This window comes from Primulina eburnea, chromosome 12, assembly GCF_022965805.1.
Source record: "Primulina eburnea isolate SZY01 chromosome 12, ASM2296580v1, whole genome shotgun sequence".
NCBI lineage: Eukaryota > Viridiplantae > Streptophyta > Magnoliopsida > Lamiales > Gesneriaceae > Primulina > Primulina eburnea.
In genome coordinates this window covers 34,817,300-34,840,250 of record NC_133112.1, presented here as the reverse complement: position 1 = coordinate 34,840,250, position 22,951 = coordinate 34,817,300, and the positions used below count along the sequence as shown (strand labels likewise).

General features: G+C 33.2%; 4 protein-coding genes across 4 annotated transcripts; 3 read left to right on the top strand and 1 right to left on the bottom strand.

The window, feature by feature from the left end:
• Nucleotides 1–29: 29 nt before the first annotated feature.
• Nucleotides 30–2,892, bottom strand: LOC140807184 (uncharacterized). Its single transcript, XM_073163923.1, has 6 exons — nt 2,267–2,892; nt 1,843–2,043; nt 1,658–1,751; nt 1,224–1,424; nt 1,032–1,094; nt 30–555 (listed from the first exon to the last, which is right to left on the bottom strand). The coding sequence occupies exons 1-6, from the start codon at nt 2,848–2,850 to the stop codon at nt 418–420; spliced, it is 1,281 nt and encodes a 426-aa protein (XP_073020024.1). The 5' UTR covers nt 2,851–2,892; the 3' UTR covers nt 30–417.
• Nucleotides 2,893–7,756: 4,864 nt separating this feature from the next.
• On the top strand, nt 7,757–8,589 carry LOC140807274 (21 kDa protein-like). Its single transcript, XM_073164062.1, has one exon. The coding sequence runs from the start codon at nt 7,817–7,819 to the stop codon at nt 8,414–8,416; it is 600 nt and encodes a 199-aa protein (XP_073020163.1). The 5' UTR covers nt 7,757–7,816; the 3' UTR covers nt 8,417–8,589.
• A 4,540-nt stretch (nt 8,590–13,129) lies between these two features.
• On the top strand, nt 13,130–13,952 carry LOC140807458 (21 kDa protein-like). Its single transcript, XM_073164305.1, has one exon. The coding sequence runs from the start codon at nt 13,184–13,186 to the stop codon at nt 13,781–13,783; it is 600 nt and encodes a 199-aa protein (XP_073020406.1). The 5' UTR covers nt 13,130–13,183; the 3' UTR covers nt 13,784–13,952.
• A 3,741-nt stretch (nt 13,953–17,693) lies between these two features.
• Nucleotides 17,694–18,464, top strand: LOC140807459 (21 kDa protein-like). Its single transcript, XM_073164306.1, has one exon. It carries the CDS (start codon nt 17,737–17,739, stop codon nt 18,334–18,336), a length of 600 nt encoding a protein of 199 aa, XP_073020407.1. The 5' UTR covers nt 17,694–17,736; the 3' UTR covers nt 18,337–18,464.
• The last annotated feature ends 4,487 nt before the right edge of the window (nt 18,465–22,951 follow it).

Genomic DNA, 22,951 nt, shown 5'->3' with positions numbered 1-22,951 from the left:
TGCAGTGGAATGATAATCAGGCCCATCCATGAATCGAATGAAACCCTAAAATATAAGACGATGTTTGGTAGATAATTTGACATATTTATATATTAAATTTACATTTTTCAGCAAAAGACAAATTTAAAGAATAAACTGAATTTTTTCTTAATGTTCCTGTATTTGCCCAGGTCGGTCACACTGGGCATAACCTTGGTTGGGCACTTGATAATGATGAATGAATCTTCATGATTCTTTTATCTTTTAGCCATGCACTCTTTCAATGCTTCACCTTTGATGGAACCCATGGAGTCTGGTCAATCTGGCTCAGGATCTTGCACCTCAGGTCTTGATTGAACAATGCTCGATCATAGAATACAGGCTTTGTCATGCCTTCAAATTGAAATGAACCGGTAGCGCTTTCCTTATATTTAATTGTTAAGCTTCAATGGGCAGACAGAATTTGTTATCTTCAGTGTGTTGGAGTTGCTTCACAATCCTGACACAATCAACCATGGAACAATTTGTCTTGATTGCATTAAAGGCAATGTGTGATCTAACAGCACCGTATCCTTCCTGCACTTGTGCCAAACAAATTAAAGATGAGAGTCATGGAATGAGAGGAAACTGGTCGAGTTTTCTGATTATTTATCGATGGAGAAAACAATTACGTCGGTTGTTGTACCATTTAACAATTGCCACCATTTGGCATGAGTTCCAGTTAATTTGGTTATTGGGAGGATCGTTAGAGCATCAATTATTCTTGCTAGTGGAACAATCAAAATGTGGTACCTAGATTGACATGCTGTTTGAACTTTGAATTTCAGTGTTAATCCTAGTCATAAATTCCGATATAATGGTACGTGACTGATCCTTCATTTTCCCTAATCTTCGGGTTGAGAAACATCTAATTTTTTGTAAAAATTAGTACAAAATTAGTAGCCAAAACAATCAAAATTAAAGTGGCATTTGTATTGAGTAGCAGTAGAAATATTTGTCTTAGAAAATTCAAGGGAAAATTTTGCAGGTAGAAATATTAGAAGGCCAGGTACCTTGTGCAGGGTGCTTAATAGCGTATCCAGGCGAGGCGAATTAGCTTTAGCTCGACTCGTCGCCTGAAACATTGTACAGAAACCATGAGTGGACGAGCAGTAAGTGAAAGTGAAAGTGAAAGTGAGTGAAACTGGCAGTACTGTCGCACGGTTTAGACAGTTCGTATTTTGATCGACTGACTTCAAGCATACCTCTTGTAACTTGATGTATCCAAATGGCAACAAGGGGTCACTTTCATCGATCATTAGTTTGATCAATGTCTCAAGATTTTTCCCAGTTCCATTGCTAATCCAACCCCATTTCTCAGCCAAATCGCGTATTTCAGCTAGAAAGGTTGCACAGTGAAGAGGTCCTGTCCATAGCGGCCCTGAAACAACAAGCGAACCTGGAACCTAGGACAAAATAATAAGCGCAATATTTCAAGATTAAACAAGAAATGCCACAGTTCTTGAGAAATAGTGTTTTCTTAATACCGAGTCTCAGTATTTCTATAAAACAGTTATAGTAGGAAAGCAAAAACATGGGAATCTTAAGCAAACACAACAGTCCATTATGTTGAGCAATAAAAGAAGATTCTCTGGATTCGTTAACATGGCCATGGAAGATGGTAAGTTGTCAGGCTTACATTACTGCAAGTGCATAATATGTGGCCAAGTTCCTTCCATGAAACTTCCCGAGAATTTCCACACTGAGTGCAGTAGCTGATGAAGCCATAATGCCTGGTATTCGAATATAATATAATCAACCATGAGTTTAAAAACAGATGATACGATTCATATACAAGACAGACGATTCGCAACCAGTGAAGACCTGTTTTTGGGAAGCTTCCCACGTCTAACTTGGAACATCACTCGAAACACGGGACCGTGGAAGGAGTAGTATGAGAAAAGCGGAACGACGTGATAACCCAACACAGAAGCCTCCCGAACAGCCCCACCTATAAGCATTCGTAGGCCAATTTCATTCGAGTATGGTGTTGGCCTAATGTATGCTCCGTATGCAGCCAACGAACTAGAAATCAAGTAGTAAAAGCCACAAACTGACTTTAAGAAATCAAGCAGAATACAACTACCATTCTCTAGTGAAATCCAAGAAATAATTCTGCATTTAAACTTGGATATAATTTTAGATAGAATCTTTTATTTTCGAATAGGAAGCAGACCTCCAGCGAGCAGAATGATCGGCTTAGATAAAAGATTGAAAAACTAACCGAAATTAAGCTAACGTGACTCACTGTTGAGGCCGATGACCACCGGAAGTAAACCCATCAGTGGAAGTAAGATACAAAAGCCCATTCAACTTCACGGCACGCATAGCATCCCGCAAGAAGCTCGACTCGCTCCCGAACGAGTCTATATCAATCAAGTCAAAATAATCCCTCTTCAAAAAGCACTCGGCAAACACCCGGTTCGCATCCGAATGCGTCACCAGCCACCTCTTCCTTTCCCTCCCCGCCTTCTCCAAATTCCCGGAGATAATTGTCCCGCAGTCTTCGTTCGCATCGTTGGCCAGTACGAAGTCGGCGTCCGCTTCCACCAGGTAACGCAAGGAGCGGATTCCGCAGCCGCACATTGCGTCGAGCACACGGAGGGCATTATGGGATTTCTTATAAACAGCAGCGGAAAGCACGGCGAGGTCACGGCCGGTGGCGCTCTCCTGGCGGAAGAATGTGTCGCCGACGTCGAAGGTGAGACCCCTTTCGGTTTCGGGTCGGTTCATGCAGCATTTGGGTGTCGGGCTTGGTCCGAATAGGGTGAAGGGTTTAAGATGATAAGAAACCATGGATTTGTACCTTGTGATCTGGGCTTTTGGAGTCATTCTTACAAAAAGTTTCACTCTTTATTCATTTAGATTTATTTACACTTCCCTTCACCTCCCATTTAAGAAGTAAACAAACCGAATCAAGTCGAATATGACGAAATTTAAAAGATCGAATTTGATTTGAATTAGTTCTATTCGAGTCCGAGATCAATTCGAATTGTTATTCGAGATCTTATTAGTTCATCCAACATCATCGCATCTACCCCTTTCACGACGAAGTCAAAAAATAATCCTCATCGAGTCTATAAGAAGTATTCCATTTTTTTCGTCGGGTCTGAGTAATAGCGCCCTAATTATTAATTTATCTTGCATCTGAAACCAAAATAATCATATTATGACTTCAAGAATTCAATTTCATTGACATAGTCGATTCTAATGATAATTTGACTAAATAAGAAATTTTATTAAAACTCAGTTTCAATTCTGTAGTGTGTAGTGTGTTTTTAGTAAATTCAACCACTGCTTGCATTTCACTGTCAATTACTCGAGTTGAAGCAAAAAAACAAAAATCATATCTTTACTGTATGAAATAAAATGAGTATGTCTCTTTCAGACGGTCTTACAGATCTATTATGTGAAACGAGTCAATTTCATTCATACTTGAAGTGTAAAATAATATCTTTAGCATAAAAAAATAATATTTTTTATGAATTGAGTTGGGTTTGAGACTCATCACACAAAATTTACCTGTGAGACCGTCTCACATTAGTTTTTATGGAAATGAAATTGACATTGCAACAAATTCTAACTAAATTAAAATTGAACAAAGAGAATTTTTTTTTAAGTTCAAATAGCATATAGACTGAAAAAATATATGAATGTGAGGCTATGGAATCGCATTTCTTCTAATCAATCTATTGACACAAAAAATTTGTAGATCAAAACCATCAATAATTTCCTTAAACATAATTGGTCTTCATCAAAAATTTCAAGAATGGGCAGTATTTCAATTAAATATAAGATAAATTTGCTTATAGGGGAGGGTAAAAGGCAAGGCCGATCCTAGCAATTTTTGGGCCTGAGTCTAACTTTTTTTAAAAAATCTCTCATCATGTGTTCATATTTTTTAGTTCCATAACAAATTTTTCGAATTAAATCAATATATTAAATTAATAAAAAAAATAAACGAATAAAAAGATCAAACATGTCCAAAATGATAACTAAAAAATCACTTATAGAGCAGATTTATACATTTCGCCAAACAGATTGTAGACAACAGATGGAATTGTCGGATACTATAGCAATACTACTGGTCTAGTGCTAAAATTTTTGTGCTCGATGAAGCAAAACAATCTTATACGAGAAAATAAAAAACGAAAACCAACCTCCAAAAATAGTCAGATACGGTAAAGAATATAGCGGAATATTCGTGATTATCTAGAAAGATTGAGAAACTTCATGGTTTAGATTAATGAATCTCGATTCTAGGAGCGTCTGTGCCGCTTGCTGGCGACAAGAAGCGGTAGCGAACGTTTTTTTTCAATAGGTTCTCTATAGTCAATTATTTCATACGAACTAGTAGTGTTTGGGCATAAGAATTGCGCGAGCTAAAAGATAGAGTCAAAAATATTCTTGTCCACTAATTAAACTATGAGTAGGCAGAGCAATTTTTTTCTTTTATGCGGGTTAAGAGTTAAGAAATACTAGTTACTCTGCACACGCGATGTGTGTGTACAGTCTTTTTTATCATTATCGATGGACTAAAGTGAAATTTGACAAATTATGGAGGGATTAAATTGATATTCGAATTGTTGAAATAAAAAAAATAAAAATAAAAGTGTGTGTTGAAATATTTTTTAAAAAAAAAACTAAATGTAATATTATTATCATATAAAAGCAAAGTTGGAAGAAAAAGTTGGTGTCCTTCCAAGTGACCAATCTCAACTTTAATAAAATAGAATGATACATGAAATATTAAATTGAAATTAAAAAAAGAATAATTGTTATTTTATAATAAAAATATGGAGATATCAACCTCCCAAAGTAGTTATTACAATTTCATATTTTTAATAATATAATTGCAAGAAATATTGAATATTGACAGGAAGACGATGACTTATTATGAAAAAACCCAAAATAATATATTTATGTTGGAAAAACATATATTTTAATTATAATAAAATTTTCAAAAAATTATAGGCCCCATAAAATAAATGGGCCTGAATCAATGGACTCTTATGCCTCTACATTGGCACGGCCCTGGTAAAAGGGTTAATGAGATCCTACCTATGTGAGCATTACCCTCATTTTATTTCAACAGATAAGATCTTGTTACACATACAATTTCAAATAAAAAATTGGGTCTTATATATGCATGGACAAATCTTGACCATCCATCCTATCATGGGGACAATGTCCATATGAGTAGGATGAAATAAACCGGGTAAAAGTTAGTTGTTGATAATCTTGAGATGCAAAAAACTGGGAAAATTTTGGGAAAGAAGATGAAACGTACGTAGACTGAAAGTTGTATAAAAAAATTAAGATAATAAATATCTTGAGATCACAAACATGCATGCATTAAGACCATGATATACAACCAAAGTTCTCTCCATGGCCCTATCTTATATACAAGTCATTATTTTAACAAAAGAAAAATCTTTGATATTTTTCCAACATGGAGTCTAGAATGTGACAAATTTGCACTTGCTCTCCAAGTTGGCCACTTGCCCATGCAAATATGCAAGTGGGTATCAGTCCTATTTGATCGTCAGAAAATTCGGTAGATCGGATTTTATTTATGTGGGCACTATTTTCGTTTAATTTCAACGAGTAAGATCTTGTCACACATACAATTTCAAAAAAAAAATGGGTCCTATATATATATACATGGGCAAATTTTGGCATCCATCATATCACAAGGACAATGTCCACATAGATAGGATTAAATAAACCAGGAAATTCTATCATATATGTGTGTACTATTATCTATTATTAAGATTTGACTGATTTAATGTGAGATCTACAGCTTTTTATATAATCCCAACATTCATAAACGAATAAATCTAAAAAAATTTGTTGGGTATGAAATATATAATTTTAAAGAATTATGAACTTCTTTCATTTTATAAGGCAAGAGCAAAATTTTGTCTATTAAAACTATTTCGATCGAATGGTTACTTCGATTGGATGCCACTTACAAATTTAGAAACTTTATATAAATAAAATTAAATTTGCTAGCTGTTGGATCAACATGTGAATTTATTTCCATGTTCAATCTTTCTCATTTTCTCACTGTTATAATCAAGGTTTGATGAAAAATAATTAGTAACCGTTGGTGATTTGTCGTTACAGCTAATTAAAAAAGTTGTTACTAAAAGTTTCAGTCCATCGTAAAAAAGACTTCAAATCCAATTAATTTTTTACAAAAATTTAATAAATAAAATCTTCTAATTGAATATTTTTATTGGTGAGATAAAAGAAGGCTTATAAAGATTTCGTCATCGAACTTTCACAAATAAATTTACTCTCTTATTTTCTTTACTTGTTGTTTTATTAATCTCCTAAGTTTGATAAATCGGAGTTTGCCCTCCAAACCATATATTCACCTTGCCCGATTTGAGTTATTTACGGACTTAGTATATACTAATTAGTTACTCAACTGATCGATTTAGATCAAGAATACTCTTGGTCGGTTTAGATCAAAAATCGTCTAAACTTTCTAATCGACCCCAATAGTGTGTGTGAATATACACACATAATTAATTTAAGATAAATCTCTTACAATAAATAATATTTGATATGTTGATAAAGTTTTTTAAAAAATACTTTTGAACCATCCAACTTCATATTCCAATTTTTTCATCCTATTTTAAAACAATTTCTTAAGTTTCATTTTATTTTGTTTTTGTTTTTTTAAAAAACAAAGTACTTTCTCCTCTATTTTTTTTAGTTACTATGTTGTACGTTTTTTATATGATTGATGGGAAGATATTAAAAAGGAAAAATATATTGCTTTCCGATTCGAACAAAGGACATTTTGAAAAATATCTTCTTTTTTATATTTGGTGATTAATTGAAAAATATCTTCTTTTTTATATTTGGTGATTAATTGAAAATATTTATTAAAGCAGTTGCACGTTTACATCATGATCTTCCGTTGTTAATTTACTAATTAAATTGGCTGATTGGAATTTCGTATATCAATTTTTTTTTATCACCGAAATTAAGTTTAAAATAAAATAAATATATAATTATTAATTCCAAAATAACTTATGTCTATACTTCTCCTATTGGCTATTTGTTTTTCTACAATCATGATTTTTCTTACTAAAAAATATATTTTTAAACTCAAATTGATTTTCCTAAAATTAAGATATCAATTTTTCCTAGATAAAGAATGTGATTTGATTATCATTTTAGGCACGTAATTTAATTTGAGTGGGTATCATGCGACACCGTCTCACGGATCCTAATCTGTGACATGAGTCAACCCTATCTGTGAGGCGAGTGAACTCTATCGATATTCACAATAAAAAATAAGACAAAAACTTGTGTGAGACGGTCTCACGAGTCGTATTTGTGAGACGGATATTTTATTTGGGTCACCCATGAAAAAATATTACTTTTTATGCTAAGAGTATTACTTTTTATTGTGAATATGGGTAGGGTTGACCCGTCTCACAGATTATGATTTGTGAGACGGCCTCACATGAAACTCACTCAAAAAATAATACTCTTAGCATAAAAAGTAATAATTTTTCATAGATGACCTAAATAAAGATTTGTATCATAAAATACGATGTAATTTATGTGAACAACTAATTTTGGTTACTTTAATATTAAAATAATTTAAAAATATATATATAATTATAATAATTAATTGAATTGAATGTAACTTGAGCAAGTGGATGATATCCGATTCAGTGAACGAAATTCCCTATAAATAAACGAATATTAGCTTCCCATGATTCCACAGCAACAAAAAACATAGAGAAAAATAACAATTAATTAATTAATTAAAATGGAAAGCCACTTTCGTGTATCACTATTAGCAGCTGCTCTGATCTTAATCTCTCCATCTCTTCACTTGGCCTCCGCCGCCAGGCCCGCCGCCGGAACCACCAGCACCGAGTTCATCAGAACTTCATGCAGCGCTACGGCATATCCAACCCTCTGCTTCTCCTCCCTCTCAAGCCGTGCAAGTGCCATACAGCGGAGTCCCAAGCTGCTTGCTCACGCAGCTCTATCTGTCAGCATAGACACCGCCCGCGCCACCTCCGGAGACATGGTCAGGCTCTCGAGAGGCACCAAGATGACCCCAAGGGAAGTGGGCGCCATGCGCGACTGCATGGAGGAGCTGGGTGACTCGGTGGACAGACTCAGCAGCTCCATGGCGGAGATGAACCAAATCAACGGCTCCAATTTCGGGTTGATGATGAGCGACATTCAGACGTGGGTCAGCGCCGCCTTGACGGATGAGGACACCTGTATGGAGGGCTTCGCCGGAAATTACATGGCCGGCGGTGTAAAGACAACTGTAAGGGGGAAGATTGTGAATGTGGCTCATGTAACCAGCAACGCTTTGGCGCTCATCAACAGCTATGCTTCTCTCCATGGTTGATCCTTAAGCTATATATCCGTAGTGTGATATAAAATTTTGGGTGATCTGCGTGGCCTTTTTCAATTTGCATTATATTCTAATTTGATATCAACATTTTGTTCTGTACTTTTTTATGCCGAAGAATGATACATTTACATATATAAAAAAAAGAAGAAGATAAACTTTTATTACAAGGGCTTAAACTTAAATAGGGAAAAAGATTAGTCTGTTATTCTCAGTTGACCATTTACCTTCTTGCTCTTTCTTTATTTTGGAAATTGTTGGACATGTTTATGATAGTTGTGAAAAGGTTTTTAACTTTAGATTGACAGAAATGTGGCACATCATATAAACTTCTCTCACGTGGAATAAACATGTTAAACAAGTGGCATCGACCCGACCATGTGCTGCCCAAATGGCACTGCCACACAAGCATACTTTGTCCATATGGCACTAACGTGCCTGCACGTACGTCACACCTTTATGGTATATGGAGGTGTAATAATTGTCTTTGTTGTGTAGAATCATGACGTTTGGACTGCTATGTGTTTTAAAACGGTTTGAGTTGCACAATTAATATCATCTATAGCGTTTGGTAAAAAGACAAGCGTCGTTCCTACAATTGACATCAAAGTCAATGTCATATATTTGATTATCATTCATTACAAAGAATGTAATTATTGGGAAAGAGAATGTTGAGGTAAAATAATTGTCCCTGATGAGTAGAGCGATTGAACCATTGCGCTTGGGCTGCTATGCAGTTTAAAAAAATTTGAGTATATGATTTGAAAAGATTTGAGTTACACAATTACTATCAACTGTGGTTTTTGGTAAAATGACAAACGTTCGATTTTATATGACCCTAGATGACAATTGCTATAAATTTAACTTGTAGTCCCAATATATGGACCATCATGGCTCAAAGTTCAGGCTAAACCAATAGGGTTCAAAACTCAAACTAATCCCTAACTAAAGCCAACAAATCAAGCCACCCAAAAGCCCCAAATCTGTTTTGAAAAATTGATATTCTAAAAATATTTATTCGAAATGTAGATTTCAATTTTCCAAATATTTTCAACTTTTGTTGAACGAAGTCCACTCAAGCTATTTTTTCAAGAATAATTTAGCCAAAAACCCAATTATTTTCCAACAATACTTAGCACTCGTATTCGTGGAACTAGGGAAAAAAAATTCATCCCATCCAGTCAAATATGATTAAGACATTTAGCTACGTAGGGCATCATGCATGCACTTTGTTCAATTGGAATTGAAATATAATAAAATAATAAAACTGGAACCTGCATAAACTGACAAATTCAATTTGGCTTGGTCGATGTACTCAATTTGCAAATTTTTATATAACTTCTCATGTATGTAGACGAACCAAACTGTTTGTGAGCTATTCAAAGCTCGATTCGGTAAAAGCTCGTTTAATGAGGCTCGTTAAGATAAACAAACCAAGCTCAAACTTTATAGTATTTGGCTCGTTAGCTCGTTAACATGTTCGTTGGTAAGTTCATGAGTAATATTTTAAATGAAAAAATAATAGTTTTGATATTTGATTTATTGATTTTGCATATTATTTTTGAAATATATAAAAAAATCTATTAAAGATTAATATATTTTTCTTTAAATATATAATTTATTTTTTAATTAATTTAATGAAAATTTAAATGTATAATTCATATTTATTAAGCTTGTTTATGCTCGATAAAAGCTTGAATAAGCTCGCGAGCCATGCATATATTCGTTAAATAAAGCTCGAGCTCGGCTCGATTATAAACGAACCAATTAAGCTCAAACATTCAAGAGTTCGGCTCGGCTCGACTCAATTACATCCCTATAACTTGTCCATATCATTTTCATGTTTTTGTCCATTTTTAGCAATATGGTTTCATGAATATTACTGTTACTCTTTTAATTATTCAAATTTTGGTTTTAGTGTAATATTTTTTTTTGTAATTATTGAAAGGGAGATTGTTGGGTGCAATAATTGTCACTGCTTGGTATAGCGATCGAACCTTGGTGCTTCAGTTGCTGTGCGGTTTAAAAAAGATTTGAGTTATACCATTACCACTAGCTATAGCTTTTGGTAAAGCGGCAAACGCTTGGTCCTACAGTTATATTAAGATCAAAATTTTGATTAATTAGACTAACATAAAATTTAGACCGAATGACAAAATCAGCTTAATTATCCCAATCTGGTCTCATTAAAGTTCGACGTTTAAGCATCAACATATATGGAGTTTTCGACGATATTAACACTTGCATGTAGGCAAGTAGCCCAAGTCGGCCTGTCGTAATAATAGGAAGATACGTATTATTATTTTATAGCCATAATAATATAAAAAAATAATATAAAACTAATAATATTAATATCATGAATAACATCAATAATGATAACAAGTAAATATTGTGGGCTCAGTTTCTTGCTCTCTCTTTATTTTGAGAAATGATTTTTTAGTATATTAGTTTGTTCAATTTTGAATTTTGAAAGTTTGGTTTTGGTATATTAATCTTTAATTTTTAATTATTTTGGTTCAACTTGACATCTAACAATTCTATAGTTTTTTTATGTTAAATCAATATTTATCAATGTCATGTCAATATATTCTAGTTTCATAACTTCAATTTGACAAAAATAACAAAAATTTTCATATTTATATGTTGGAAAAATAATAAGCAGTGAATGAAATGAAGTGAGAGTAGTTTTACATTGAAAAACGTGCAAAAAATAATCTTCTTTATTAGCTCCAAATTTGAAATAAGGGTTTGAGCCCCGAGTTTTTGGAAGAGGAAGACGTTGATAGGACTGGTCTCGGTGAAACACACGCTCGCGGGGCTAGCCGACTCGATATGTTATTAATCATTTTGGATAAATTTAATTGCGAAATACTTTTATTTTTGCGAAATAAAGGTTGCACCCATTCAGAAATAGTGTGTCCCTTAGCCTATCACAGAAAACGTTCGGTTCGGACCAAACAATGTGTCCGTCTGCGTTTGTATCAAACAGTGCGTCCGTCTAGCATAGTGCATCCTTCCAGAAGGCCATGTTTGATCCAGTGCGTCACTTGGCCTTTCATAGAAAGTTGTGTTTATATCCAGAAGGTTGTGCTCCTTATACGCAGTTGGTGAACTACTACAAATAATCCTTCCATCTGCATTGCTCATATTTTTTCTCTCGCATCTTTGCTGAATTTTTTTATCGTTAGTTTTTGTGTTTGAAAGTTTTGCATATCTCGTTTGTTGTAATCAAGACCTTGATTCAAAATCATATGTTCACCTTGTCGGATTTGAGTTATTTACGTACTTAACACATACTAATTAGTTACTTCACTAATCGGTTTAGATCAAGAAAACACTCTTGGTTGGTAATAGTGAACCAAGCCAGTTGATTCAACAATCATCTAAACTTTCTAGTCGACCCTGATAGAGTGTGTGAATACACACACAATTAATTGAAGATAAATCTCATACATTAACTAAATTTGATACGTTGATTAAGATAAATCTCTTACAATAACTAATATTTGATATGTTGATAAAGTTTTTTAAAAAATACTTTTGAATCATCCAACTTCATATTCCAATTTTTTCATCCTATTTTAAAAAAAATTCTTAATTTTCATTTTATTTTGTTTTTGTTTTTTAAAAAAACAAATTACTTGCTCCTCTATTTTGCTTAGGTACTATGTTGTACAAAAACAAATTACTTGCTCCTCTATTTTGCTTAGGTACTATGTTGTACGCTTTTTTATATGATTGATGGGAAGATATTAAAAAGACAAATATATTGCTTGCCGATTCGGACAAAGGACATTTTGAAAAATATCTTCTTTTTTATATTTGGTGATTAATTGAAAAAGAGTGAGTCTCATGTGAGATCGTCTCACGAATATTAATTTGTGAGACGTGTCAATCCTACCCATATTCACAATAAAAAGTAATTTTCTTAGCATAAAAAATTATACTTTTTCATGAATAACCCAAATAAGATATCTGTCTCACAAATTCGATCCGTGAGACCGTCTCACACAAGTTTTTGCCTGATAATTATATATTTATTTTATTTTAAACTTAATTTTGGTGATAAAAAAAATTTGTTGTACGAAATTCCAATCAGCCAATTTAATTAGTAAATTAACAACGGAAGATCATGATGTAAACGTGCAACTGCTTTAATAAATATTTTCAATTAATCACCAAATATAAAAAAGAAGATATTTTTCAATGAATAGGTCTCATGTGAGACCGTCTCACGGATCTTAATCTGTGAAACGGGTCAACCCTACCCATATTCACAATAAAAAGTAATACTCTTAGCATAAAAAGTAATACTTTTTCATGGATGACCCAAATAAGATATCCGTCTCACAAATACGACTCGTGAGACCGTCTCACACAAGTTTTTGTATTTGTTTTTCTGCAATCATGATTTTTCTTACTAAAAAAATAAATATTTATACTCAAATTGATTTTCCAAAATTTAAGATATCAATTTTTCCTTACATAAAGAATGTGATTTGATTATAATTTTAGGCACTTAATTTAATTTATGTAAACAACTAATTTTGGTTACTTAAATATTTAAATAATTTAAAAATATATATATATATATATATATATATATATAATTATAATAATTAATTGAATTGAATGTAACTTGAGCAAGTGGATGATATCCGATTCAGTGAACGAAATTCCCTATAAATAAACGAATATTAGCTTCCCATAATTCCACAACAAAAAAAAACATAGAGAAAAATAACAATTAATTAATTAATTAAAATGGAAAGCCACTTTCGTGTATCACTATTAGCAGCTGCTCTGATCTTAATCTCTCCATCTCTTCACTTGGCCTCCGCCGTCAGGCCCGCCGCCGGAACCACCAGCACCGAGTTCATCAGAACTTCATGCAGCGCCACGGCATATCCATCCCTCTGCTTCTCCTCCCTCTCAAGCCGTGCAAGCGCCATACAGCGGAGTCCCAAGCTGCTTGCTCACGCAGCTCTATCTGTCAGCATAGACACCGCCCGCGCCACCTCCGGTGAAATGGTCAGGCTCTCGAGAGGCACCAAGATGTCCCCAAGGGAAGTGGGCGCCATGCGCGACTGCATGGAGGAGCTGGGTGACTCTGTCGACAGACTCAGCAGCTCCATGGCGGAGATGAACCAAATCAATGGCTCCAATTTCGGGCTGATGATGAGCGACATTCAGACGTGGGTCAGCGCCGCCTTGACGGATGAGGACACCTGTATGGAGGGCTTCGCCGGAAATTCCATGGCCGGCGGTGTAAAGACAACTGTAAGGGGGAAGATTGTGAATGTGGCTCATGTAACCAGCAACGCTTTGGCTCTCATCAACAGCTATGCTTCTCTCCATGGTTGATCCTTTAGCTATATATCCCTAGTGTGATATAAAATTTTGGGTGATCTGCGTGTCCTTTTTTAATTTGCATTATATTCTAATGTGATATCAACATTTGGTTCTGTACTTTTTTATGCCGAAGAATGATACATTTACATATATAAAAAAAAGAAGAAAAACTTTTAATTTATTACAAGGGCTTAAACTTAAATAGGGAAAAGGACTAGTCTCTCATTCTCAGTTGACCATTTATATATCTTCTTGCTCTTTCTTTATTTTGGAAATTGTTGGAGATGTTTATGATAGTAATTGTGAAAAGGTTTTTAGTTTTTAACTTTAGATTGATAGAAATGTGGCACATCATGATATAAACTTCTCTCACGTGGAATATACATGTTAAAACAAGTGGCATCGACTCGACCATATGCTGCCCAAATGACACTGCCACACAAGCATACTTTGTCCATATGGCACTAACGTGCCTCCACGTCACACTCGTATGGTCTATTGATGTGCAATAATTGTCTTTGTTGTGTAGAACATGACGCCTGGGCTGCTATGTGGTTTAAAACGGTTTGAGTTGCACAATTATCACCAGTTATGGTTTTTGGTAAAAAAAAAAAAAACAAACAAAAGTACGGTCTTACAATTGGTATCAAAGTCAATGTTATATGTTTGATTCTCATTGTATATAATGAATGTAATTATTGGGAGGTAGATTGTTGAGGTGAAATAATTGTCCCTGCTGGTAGAATGTTCGAACCATTGCGATTGGGCTGCTATAAGTTTTAAAAAGATTTGAGTATGCGATTTAAAAAGATTTGAGTTACATCATTACCACTGATAAAGCGAGAAACGCTTGATATTGCATGACCCTAGATGACAATTGCTATAAATTTAACTTGTAGTCTATGGACCCATATGACTTAATCATGGCTCAAAGTTCAGGCTAAACCAATAAGGTTCAAAACTCAAACTAAGCCCTAACTAAAGCCAACAAATCAAGCCACCCAAAAGGCCTAAATATGTTTTGAAAAAGGCAAAAATTTATATGATACAGTCTCACGGGTCATATTTTGTGAGACATATATTTTATTTTGAGTATCCATGAAAAATATTAATTTTTATACTAAGAGTATTACTTTTTATTGTGAATATCGGTAGGGTTGACCCGTCTCACAGATTAGGAACCGTGAGACGGTCTCACATGAGACTCACTCTTTGAAAAATTGATATTTTAAAAATATTTATTCGAAATGTAGATTTCAATTTTCCAAATATCTTCAACACTTGTTGAACGAAGTCCACTCAAGTTATTTTTTCAAGATTAATTTAGCCAAAAACCCAATTATTTTCCAACAATACTTAACACTCATATTCGTGGAACCAGGGCAAAAAAATTCATCCCATCCAGTCAAATATGATTAAGACATTTAGCTACGTAGGGCATCATGCATGCACTTTGTTCAATTGGAATTGAAATATAATAAAATAATAAAACTGGAACCTGCATAAACTGACAAATTCAATTTGGCTTGGTCGATGTACTCAATTTGCAAATTTTGATATAACTTCTCCGTAGACGAACCAAATTGTTTGTGAGCTATTCAAAGCTCAATTCGATAAAAGTTCGTTTAATGAGGCTCGTTAAGATAAACAAACCAAAAATTCTACTAGTGAACGCTTGGTCCTACAGTTATATTAAGATCAAAATTTTGATTAATTAGACTAACATAAAATTTAGACCGAATGACAAAATCAGCTTAATTATCCCAATCTGGTCTCATTAAAGTTCGACGTTTAAGCATCAACATATGGAGTTTTCGACGATATTAACACTTGCATGTAGGCAAGTAGCCCAAGTCGGCCTGTCGTAATAATAGGAAGATACATATTATTATTATTTTATAGCCATAATAATATAAAAAAATAATATAAAACTAATAATATTAATATCATGAATAACATCAATAATGATAACAAGTAAATATTGTGGGCTCAGTTTCTTGCTCTCTCTTTATTTTGAGAAATGATTTTTTAGTATATTAGTTTGTTCAATTTTGAATTTTGAAAGTTTGATTTTGGTATATTAATCTTTAATTTTTAATTATTTTGGTTCAACTTGACATCTAACAAGTCGGTAGTTTTTTATGTTATATTCTAGTTCCATAACTTCAATTTGACAAAAATAACAAAAAATTTAATATTTATATGTTGGAAAAATAATAACCAATGAATAAAATGAAGTGAGTTGTTTTACATTGAAAAACGTGCAAAAAATAATCTTCTTTATTAGTTCTAAATTTGGACCAAGGGTTTGAATCCCAAATTTTTGGAATGTGAAGATGCTGATATGCCTGGTCTCGGTGAAACACGCGCTCGCGGGACTAGCTGACTCGATGCGTTATTAATAATTTTGGATAAATTTAATTGCAAAATACTTTTATTTTTGCGAAATAATGGTTGCACCCATTCAGAAATAGTGTATCCCTTAGCCTATCATAGAAAACGTTCGGTTCGGACCAAACAGCGCGTCCGTCTGCGTTTGGATCAAACAGTGCGTCCGTCTAGCATAGTGCGTCCATCCAGAAGGCCATGTTTGGTCCTGTGTGTCCCTTGGCCTATCATAGAAATTTGCGTTTGTATCCAGAAGGTTGTGCTCCTTATACGCAGCTGGTGAACTACTACAAATAATCCTTCCATCTGCATTGCTCATTATTTTTCTCTCGCATATTTGCTGAATTTTTTTATCGTTAGTTTTTGTGTTTGAAAGTTTTGCATATCTCGTTTGTTGTAATCAAGACCTTGATTCAAAATCATATGTTCACCTTGTCGGATTTGAGTTATTTACGTACTTAACACATACTAATTAGTTACTTCACTGATCGGTTTAGATCAAGAAAACACTCTTGGTTGGTAATAGTGAACCAAGCCAGTTGATTCAACAATCATCTAAACTTTCTAGTCGACCCTGATAGAGTGTGTGAATATACACACACAATTAATTGAAGATAAATCACGTACATTAACTAAATTTGATACGGTGATTAATTTAAGATAAATCTCTTACAATAACTAATATTTCATATGTTGATAGAGTTTTTTAAAAAAATACTTTTGAATCATCCAACTTCATATTCCAATTTTTTCATCCTATTTTAAAAAAATTTCTTAATTTTCATTTTATTCTGTTTTTGTTTTTTTTTTTTTAAGAATTACTTTCTCCTCTATTTTTCTTAGGTACTATGTTGTACGTTTTTTTATATGATTGATGGGAAGATATTAAAAAATACAAATATATTGCTTGCCGATTCGAACAAAGGACATTTTGAAAAATATCTTCTTTTTTATATTTGGTGATTAATTGAAAAATATCTTATTTTTTATATTTGGTGATTAATTGAAAATATTTATTAAAGCAGTTGCACGTTTACATCATGATCTTCCGTTGTTAAATTAGTAATTAAATAGGCTGATTGGAATTTCGTACATCATTTTTTGTATCACCAAAATTAAGTTTAAAATAAAATAAATATACAATTATCAATTCCAAAATAGCTTATGTCTATTCTTCGCCTATTGGCTATTTGTTTTTTTTACAATCATGCTTTTTCTTACTAAAAAATATATTTTTTTACTCAAATTGATTTTCCAAAAATTAAGATATCAATTTTTCCTAGATAAAGAATGTGATTTGATTATCAAATTAGGCTCTCAAAATACGACACGTGAGACCGTCTCACACAAATTTTTATCATTTAATTTATGTGAACAACTAATTTTGGTTACTTTAATATTAAAATAATTTAAAAATATATATATAATTATAATAATTAATTGATTTGAATGAAACTTGAGCAAGTGGATCCCGATTCAGTGAACGAAATTCCCTATAAATAAACGAATATTAGCTTCCCATGATTCCACAACAACAAAAAACATAGAGAAAAATAATAATTAATTAATTAATTAAAATGGAATGCCACTTTCGTGTATCACTATTAGCAGCTGCTCTGATCCTAATCTCTCCATCTCTTCAGTTGGCCTCCGCCGCCAGACCCGCCGCCGGAACCACCAGCACCGAGTTCATCAGAACTTCATGCAGCGCCACGGCATATCCAGCTCTCTGCTTCTCCTCCCTCTCAAGCCGTGCAAGCGCCATACAGCAGAGTCCCAAGCTACTTGCTCACGCAGCTCTATCTGTCAGCATAGACACCGCCCGCGCCACCTCCGGTGACATGGTCAGGCTCTCGAGAGGCACCAAGATGACCCCAAGGGAAGTGAGCGCCATGCGCGACTGCATGGAGGAGCTGGGTGACTCGGTGGACAGACTCAGCAGCTCCATGGCGGAGATGAACCAAATCAATGGATCCAATTTCGGGTTGATGATGAGCGACATTCAGACGTGGGTCAGCGCCGCCTTGACGGATGAGGACACCTGTATGGAGGGCTTCGCCGGAAATTCCATGGCCGGCGGTGTAAAGACAACTGTAAGGGGGAAGATTGTGAATGTGGCTCATGTAACCAGCAACGCTTTGGCTCTCATCAACAGCTATGCTTCTCTCCATGGTTGATCCTTTAGCTATATATCCCTAGTGTGATATAAAATTTTGGGTGATCTGCGTGTCCTTTTTTAATTTGCATTATATTCTAATGTGATATCAACATTTGGTTCTGTACTTTTTTATGCCGAAGAATGATACATTTACATATATAAAAAAGAAGAAGATAAACTTTTATTACAAGGGCTTAAACTTAAATAGGGAAAAAGATTAGAGTATTATTCTCAGTTCACCATTTATCTTCTTGCTCTTTCTTTATTTTGGAAATTGTTGGACATTTTTATGATAGTTGTGAAAAGGTTTTTAACTTTAGATTGACAGAAATGTGGCACATCATATAAACTTATCTCACGTGGAATAAACATTTAAAACAAGTGGCATCGACTCGACCATATGCTGCCCAAATGGCACTGCCACACAAGCATACTTTGTCCATATGGGTGCCTCCACGTCACACCCATATGGTTTATTGTGGTGCAATAATTGTTTTTGTTGTGTAGAACCATGACATTTAGGCTACTATGTGGTTTAAAACGATTTGAGTTGTACAATTACCACCAGCTATAACTTTTGGTAAAAAGACAAGTGTTCGGTCCTACATTGATATCAAATCAATGTCATATGTTCGATTCTCATTGATTACAATGAATTTAATTATTGGGGGGAGATTGTTGAAGTGAAATAATTATTCCTAATGGGTAGAGCGATTGAACTATTGCGCTTGAGCTGCTATGCGATTTAACAAAATTTAAGTATGTGATTTAAAAAGATTTGAGTTACATCATTATCATCCACTGTTGTTTTTAGTAAAACGACAAACACTTGATATTGCATGACCCTAGATGACAATTGCAATAAATTTAACTTGTGGTCCCAATATATGGACCCATATGACTTAATCATGGCTCAAAGTTCAGCCTAAACCAATAAGTTTCAAAACTCAAACTAAGCCCGAACTAAAGCCAACAAATCAAGCCACCCAAAATGCCTAAATCTGCTTTGAAAAAGGTAAGAATTTGTGTGAGACGGTCTCACAGATCGTATTTTGTGAGACATATATTTTATTTGAGTTATCCATGAAAAAATATTATTTTTTATATATAATAAGAGTATTACTTTTTATTGTGAATATCGGTAGGGTTGACCCGTCTCACAGATTAGGAACCGTGAGACGGTCTCACATGAGACCCACTCTTTGAAAAAATTGATATTTTAAAAATATTTATTCGAAATGTAGATTTCAATTTTCCAATTAATTTCAACTTTTGTTGAACGAAGTCCACTCAAGCTATTTTTTCAAGATTAATTTAGCCAAAAAACCCAATTATTTTCCAACAATACTTAGCACTCGTATTCGTGGAACTAGGGAAAAAAAATTGATCCCATCCAGTCAAACATGATTAAGACATTTAGCTACGTAGGGCATCATGCATGCACTTTGTTCAATTGGAATTGAAATATAATAAAATAATAAAACTGGAACCTGCACAAACTGACAAATTCAATTTGGCTTGGTCGATGTACTCAATTTGCAAATTTTGGATAGAACTTGTCCTTATCATTTTCATGTTTTTGTCCATTTTTAGCAATATGGTTGCATGAATATTACTCTTACTCTTTTAATTATTCAAAGTTTGGTTTTAGTGTGATATTTTTTTAAATACTTTTAGTTCGATTTTATATGCATCATGTTCATCATGTTCACATTATTCATTGTCATGTCAACACTTTGGCGAAAATCATATTGAAATTGCAAAAATAATATATTTGTTATTGTTGGGTGTAATAATTGTCCCTATTTGATAGAGTGATTGAATCGTAGTGCTTGAGCTGTTGTGCGGTTTTATAAAAAAGATTTGAGTTGCACCATTACCACTAGCTATAACTTTTGGTAAAGCGGCAAACGCTCGGTCCTACAGTTATATTAAGATCAAAATTTTAATTAATTAGACTAACATAAAATTTAGACCGAATGACAAAATCAGCTTAATTATCCTAATCTGGTCTCATTAAATTTTGATGTTTAAGTATCAACAAATGGCGTTTTCGACGATATTAACACTTGCATGTAGGCAAGTTGCCCGAGTCGGCCTGTCATAATAATAGGCAGATACATATTATTATTTTATAGCAACAATAATATAAAACTAATAATATTAATATCATGAATAACATTAATAATGATAACGATGATAAGTAAATATTGTGGGCTCAGTTTCATGCTTTCTCTTTATTCTGGGAAATGATTTTTTTAGTATATTAGTTTGTTCAATTTTGAATTTTGGAAGTTTGGTTTTGATATATTAATTTTTAATTATTTTGATCCAATAATTGATTTGACATCCAACAAATCAACAATTTTCGATATCATGTCTATATTTTTCGAGTAAGTTTCTTGTGAGACGTTCTCACAAATTTTTATCTGTGAGACGGGTCAATCCTACCGATATGCACAATAAAATGTAATACTTTTAGCATAAAAAGTAATATTTTTTCATGGATGATCTAATAAGAGATTCGACACACGAAATTGATATGTGAGATCATCTCACAAGAGTTTTTGTGATATTTCTCAATGGTTACATCAATATATTTTAGTTTCATTAACTTCAATTTGATCAAAATAACCGTTGACTAAAAAGTTAATATTAATATACCAAAATCTTGTACGATTGATCTAATTATTATTTTTAACTCAAAAATAGTTTTAAGAAAAGAAAAGAAAGAGAGATTACGTACACAAAGACTACGGATGGACACAGCTAGAAAAAGACAGTCCCATAAATAATGGTATAAAATAAATTATTGTGATTTTTTTCTTAAAAAAATATAAAATTTTCACTAGGGTTGAAGGATTTGTTAGCATTTACTCTATTTTTTAAAAAGAATTTTTGATAAAATTATTATTAAATAAATAACCTAATATCTTCACAATTTTTTAAAAGCACAAAAAATTTAAAAATTAACCTTCTATTTTAGAATGTGAAATTCCCATTTGCAATCCAAGATGGTCCACCACAGTATAGACAAAATTCTAAATCACAATCCTAATTAAATACGTAGTCAACAATAATAAAAGAATATTTCTCAGGTCCAAGTATAAACACATTGAATAAGCAGGTTTAAAAATTAAATATGTTTGTTATCAATTGTGGTAAAAACGGTTTATTTCATCCTACTCATGTGGTGGATGAAATGTAAGGTTTAAAAAGTAAATATGTTTTTTTTTTTCAAATTGTATGTATGTGTGGCAAAATCTTACCCGTTGAAATGAAGTGAGGGTAGTGCCCACATAAGTAATATCTCATATACCGGCAAAAACAGTCAACATTTGGACACTCGAAGCTCTTTTTACAATTTCCACGAGCAAAAATAAAAAAATAATAATTACTTAAACAGTAAATTTAGGAGTTTTATATCGTATCGTACCGAAAATCTTATACCGTATACCGTATCGAAAATCTTATATCGTATGCCATACCGAAAATTACGGTATAAGAAAATTCATACTGATACCATACCGAAATTTTCGGTACATATAACTAGCATACCGATTATATCGAAATTATATGGTATACCAAGATTTCTGTATGGTATCAGTATTTACCATTTTATACCTAAAAAAACCTTACATTTTAAGATTTTTATAAATTTATTGTTTTAAAAAATTATATATTTTAAAATATTTCTATATTTTTTTGGTATTTCGGTATTCCGGTATATACCGAAATTTTCAAATTGCATACCGTTATCGTACTGAAAAATTCGGTATTGTTACCGTACCGTACCGTGCCGTACCGAAATCTTCGGTATAATGAAAATTCGATATTTTTTCGGTACGGTAATCTCGATACACCGAAATTTGATATTTTTTCCCACCCCTAAGTAAATTACCATGAAAATATCAACTCCAATATCAAATGTATACATACATATACAAAGTGTTTTTCAAAATTTGTTATTTTGTTTATTCAAATTTTGTAATTTTTTTTTAAAATATTGAATCGAGTCGAATTGGACCCGGACCCTTCGGTTAACCGAACCCGTACATGGACTACCGGTTCCGTAATCCGGTGGACCAGTTAAGAGTCGAGATTTTCTAGACCTGAACCTAATCCGGCCCGTGGACATTTCTATCAAGTGGGGGATAATTTCAATTTTTTATTTAAATATTTTTTTTATTGTTTTAAATATAATTATTGTTTTTTGTGAGGAAAAAAAATTTAATGCTGCTGATAAAACCTCTCCAAGTTGATTTCGAACTTGCTATCCAAGTTGACCACTGGTCCACACACACACACACACAAACAGGTTAACATGCATTGTTTGTGCTTTAATTGATTGAAAAAGATTGAAAAAAGTTGGACGTATATTGACCCTAGTCGGCTATTATATCTATTTTATCCCGAAATTGCAAGGAATAAATAATTTAATTTTTTTTTATGAATCACTATTTTAATATGATAAAATCTTCTGCTACACATAATTCACCATCTTATATTTATTATATCCATTAGATTTACTAAAATCAATTATCATAAATTCCTGGCTAGAGGTAAATTTTGATGATGGAATGTCGTTTATAAATGAGTAGGTATCCTGCAAGACGGTCTCACGAATCTTTATT

Bases quoted from the DNA above. Each gene is read 5' to 3' on its own strand.
- LOC140807458 (XM_073164305.1), top strand. From the start codon at position 13,184: ATGGAAAGCCACTTTCGTGTATCACTATTAGCAGCTGCTCTGATCTTA.
- LOC140807274 (XM_073164062.1), top strand. From the start codon at position 7,817: ATGGAAAGCCACTTTCGTGTATCACTATTAGCAGCTGCTCTGATCTTA.
- LOC140807184 (XM_073163923.1), bottom strand. From the start codon at position 2,850: ATGACTCCAAAAGCCCAGATCACAAGGTACAAATCCATGGTTTCTTAT. The intron at 1,752-1,842 runs GTCTTCACTGGT...TTCGAATACCAG, and splicing joins GGGAAGCTTCCCAAAAACAG to GCATTATGGCTTCATCAGCT. The intron at 556-1,031 runs GTACCTGGCCTT...GCACAAGTGCAG, and splicing joins TATTAAGCACCCTGCACAAG to GAAGGATACGGTGCTGTTAG.
- LOC140807459 (XM_073164306.1), top strand. From the start codon at position 17,737: ATGGAATGCCACTTTCGTGTATCACTATTAGCAGCTGCTCTGATCCTA.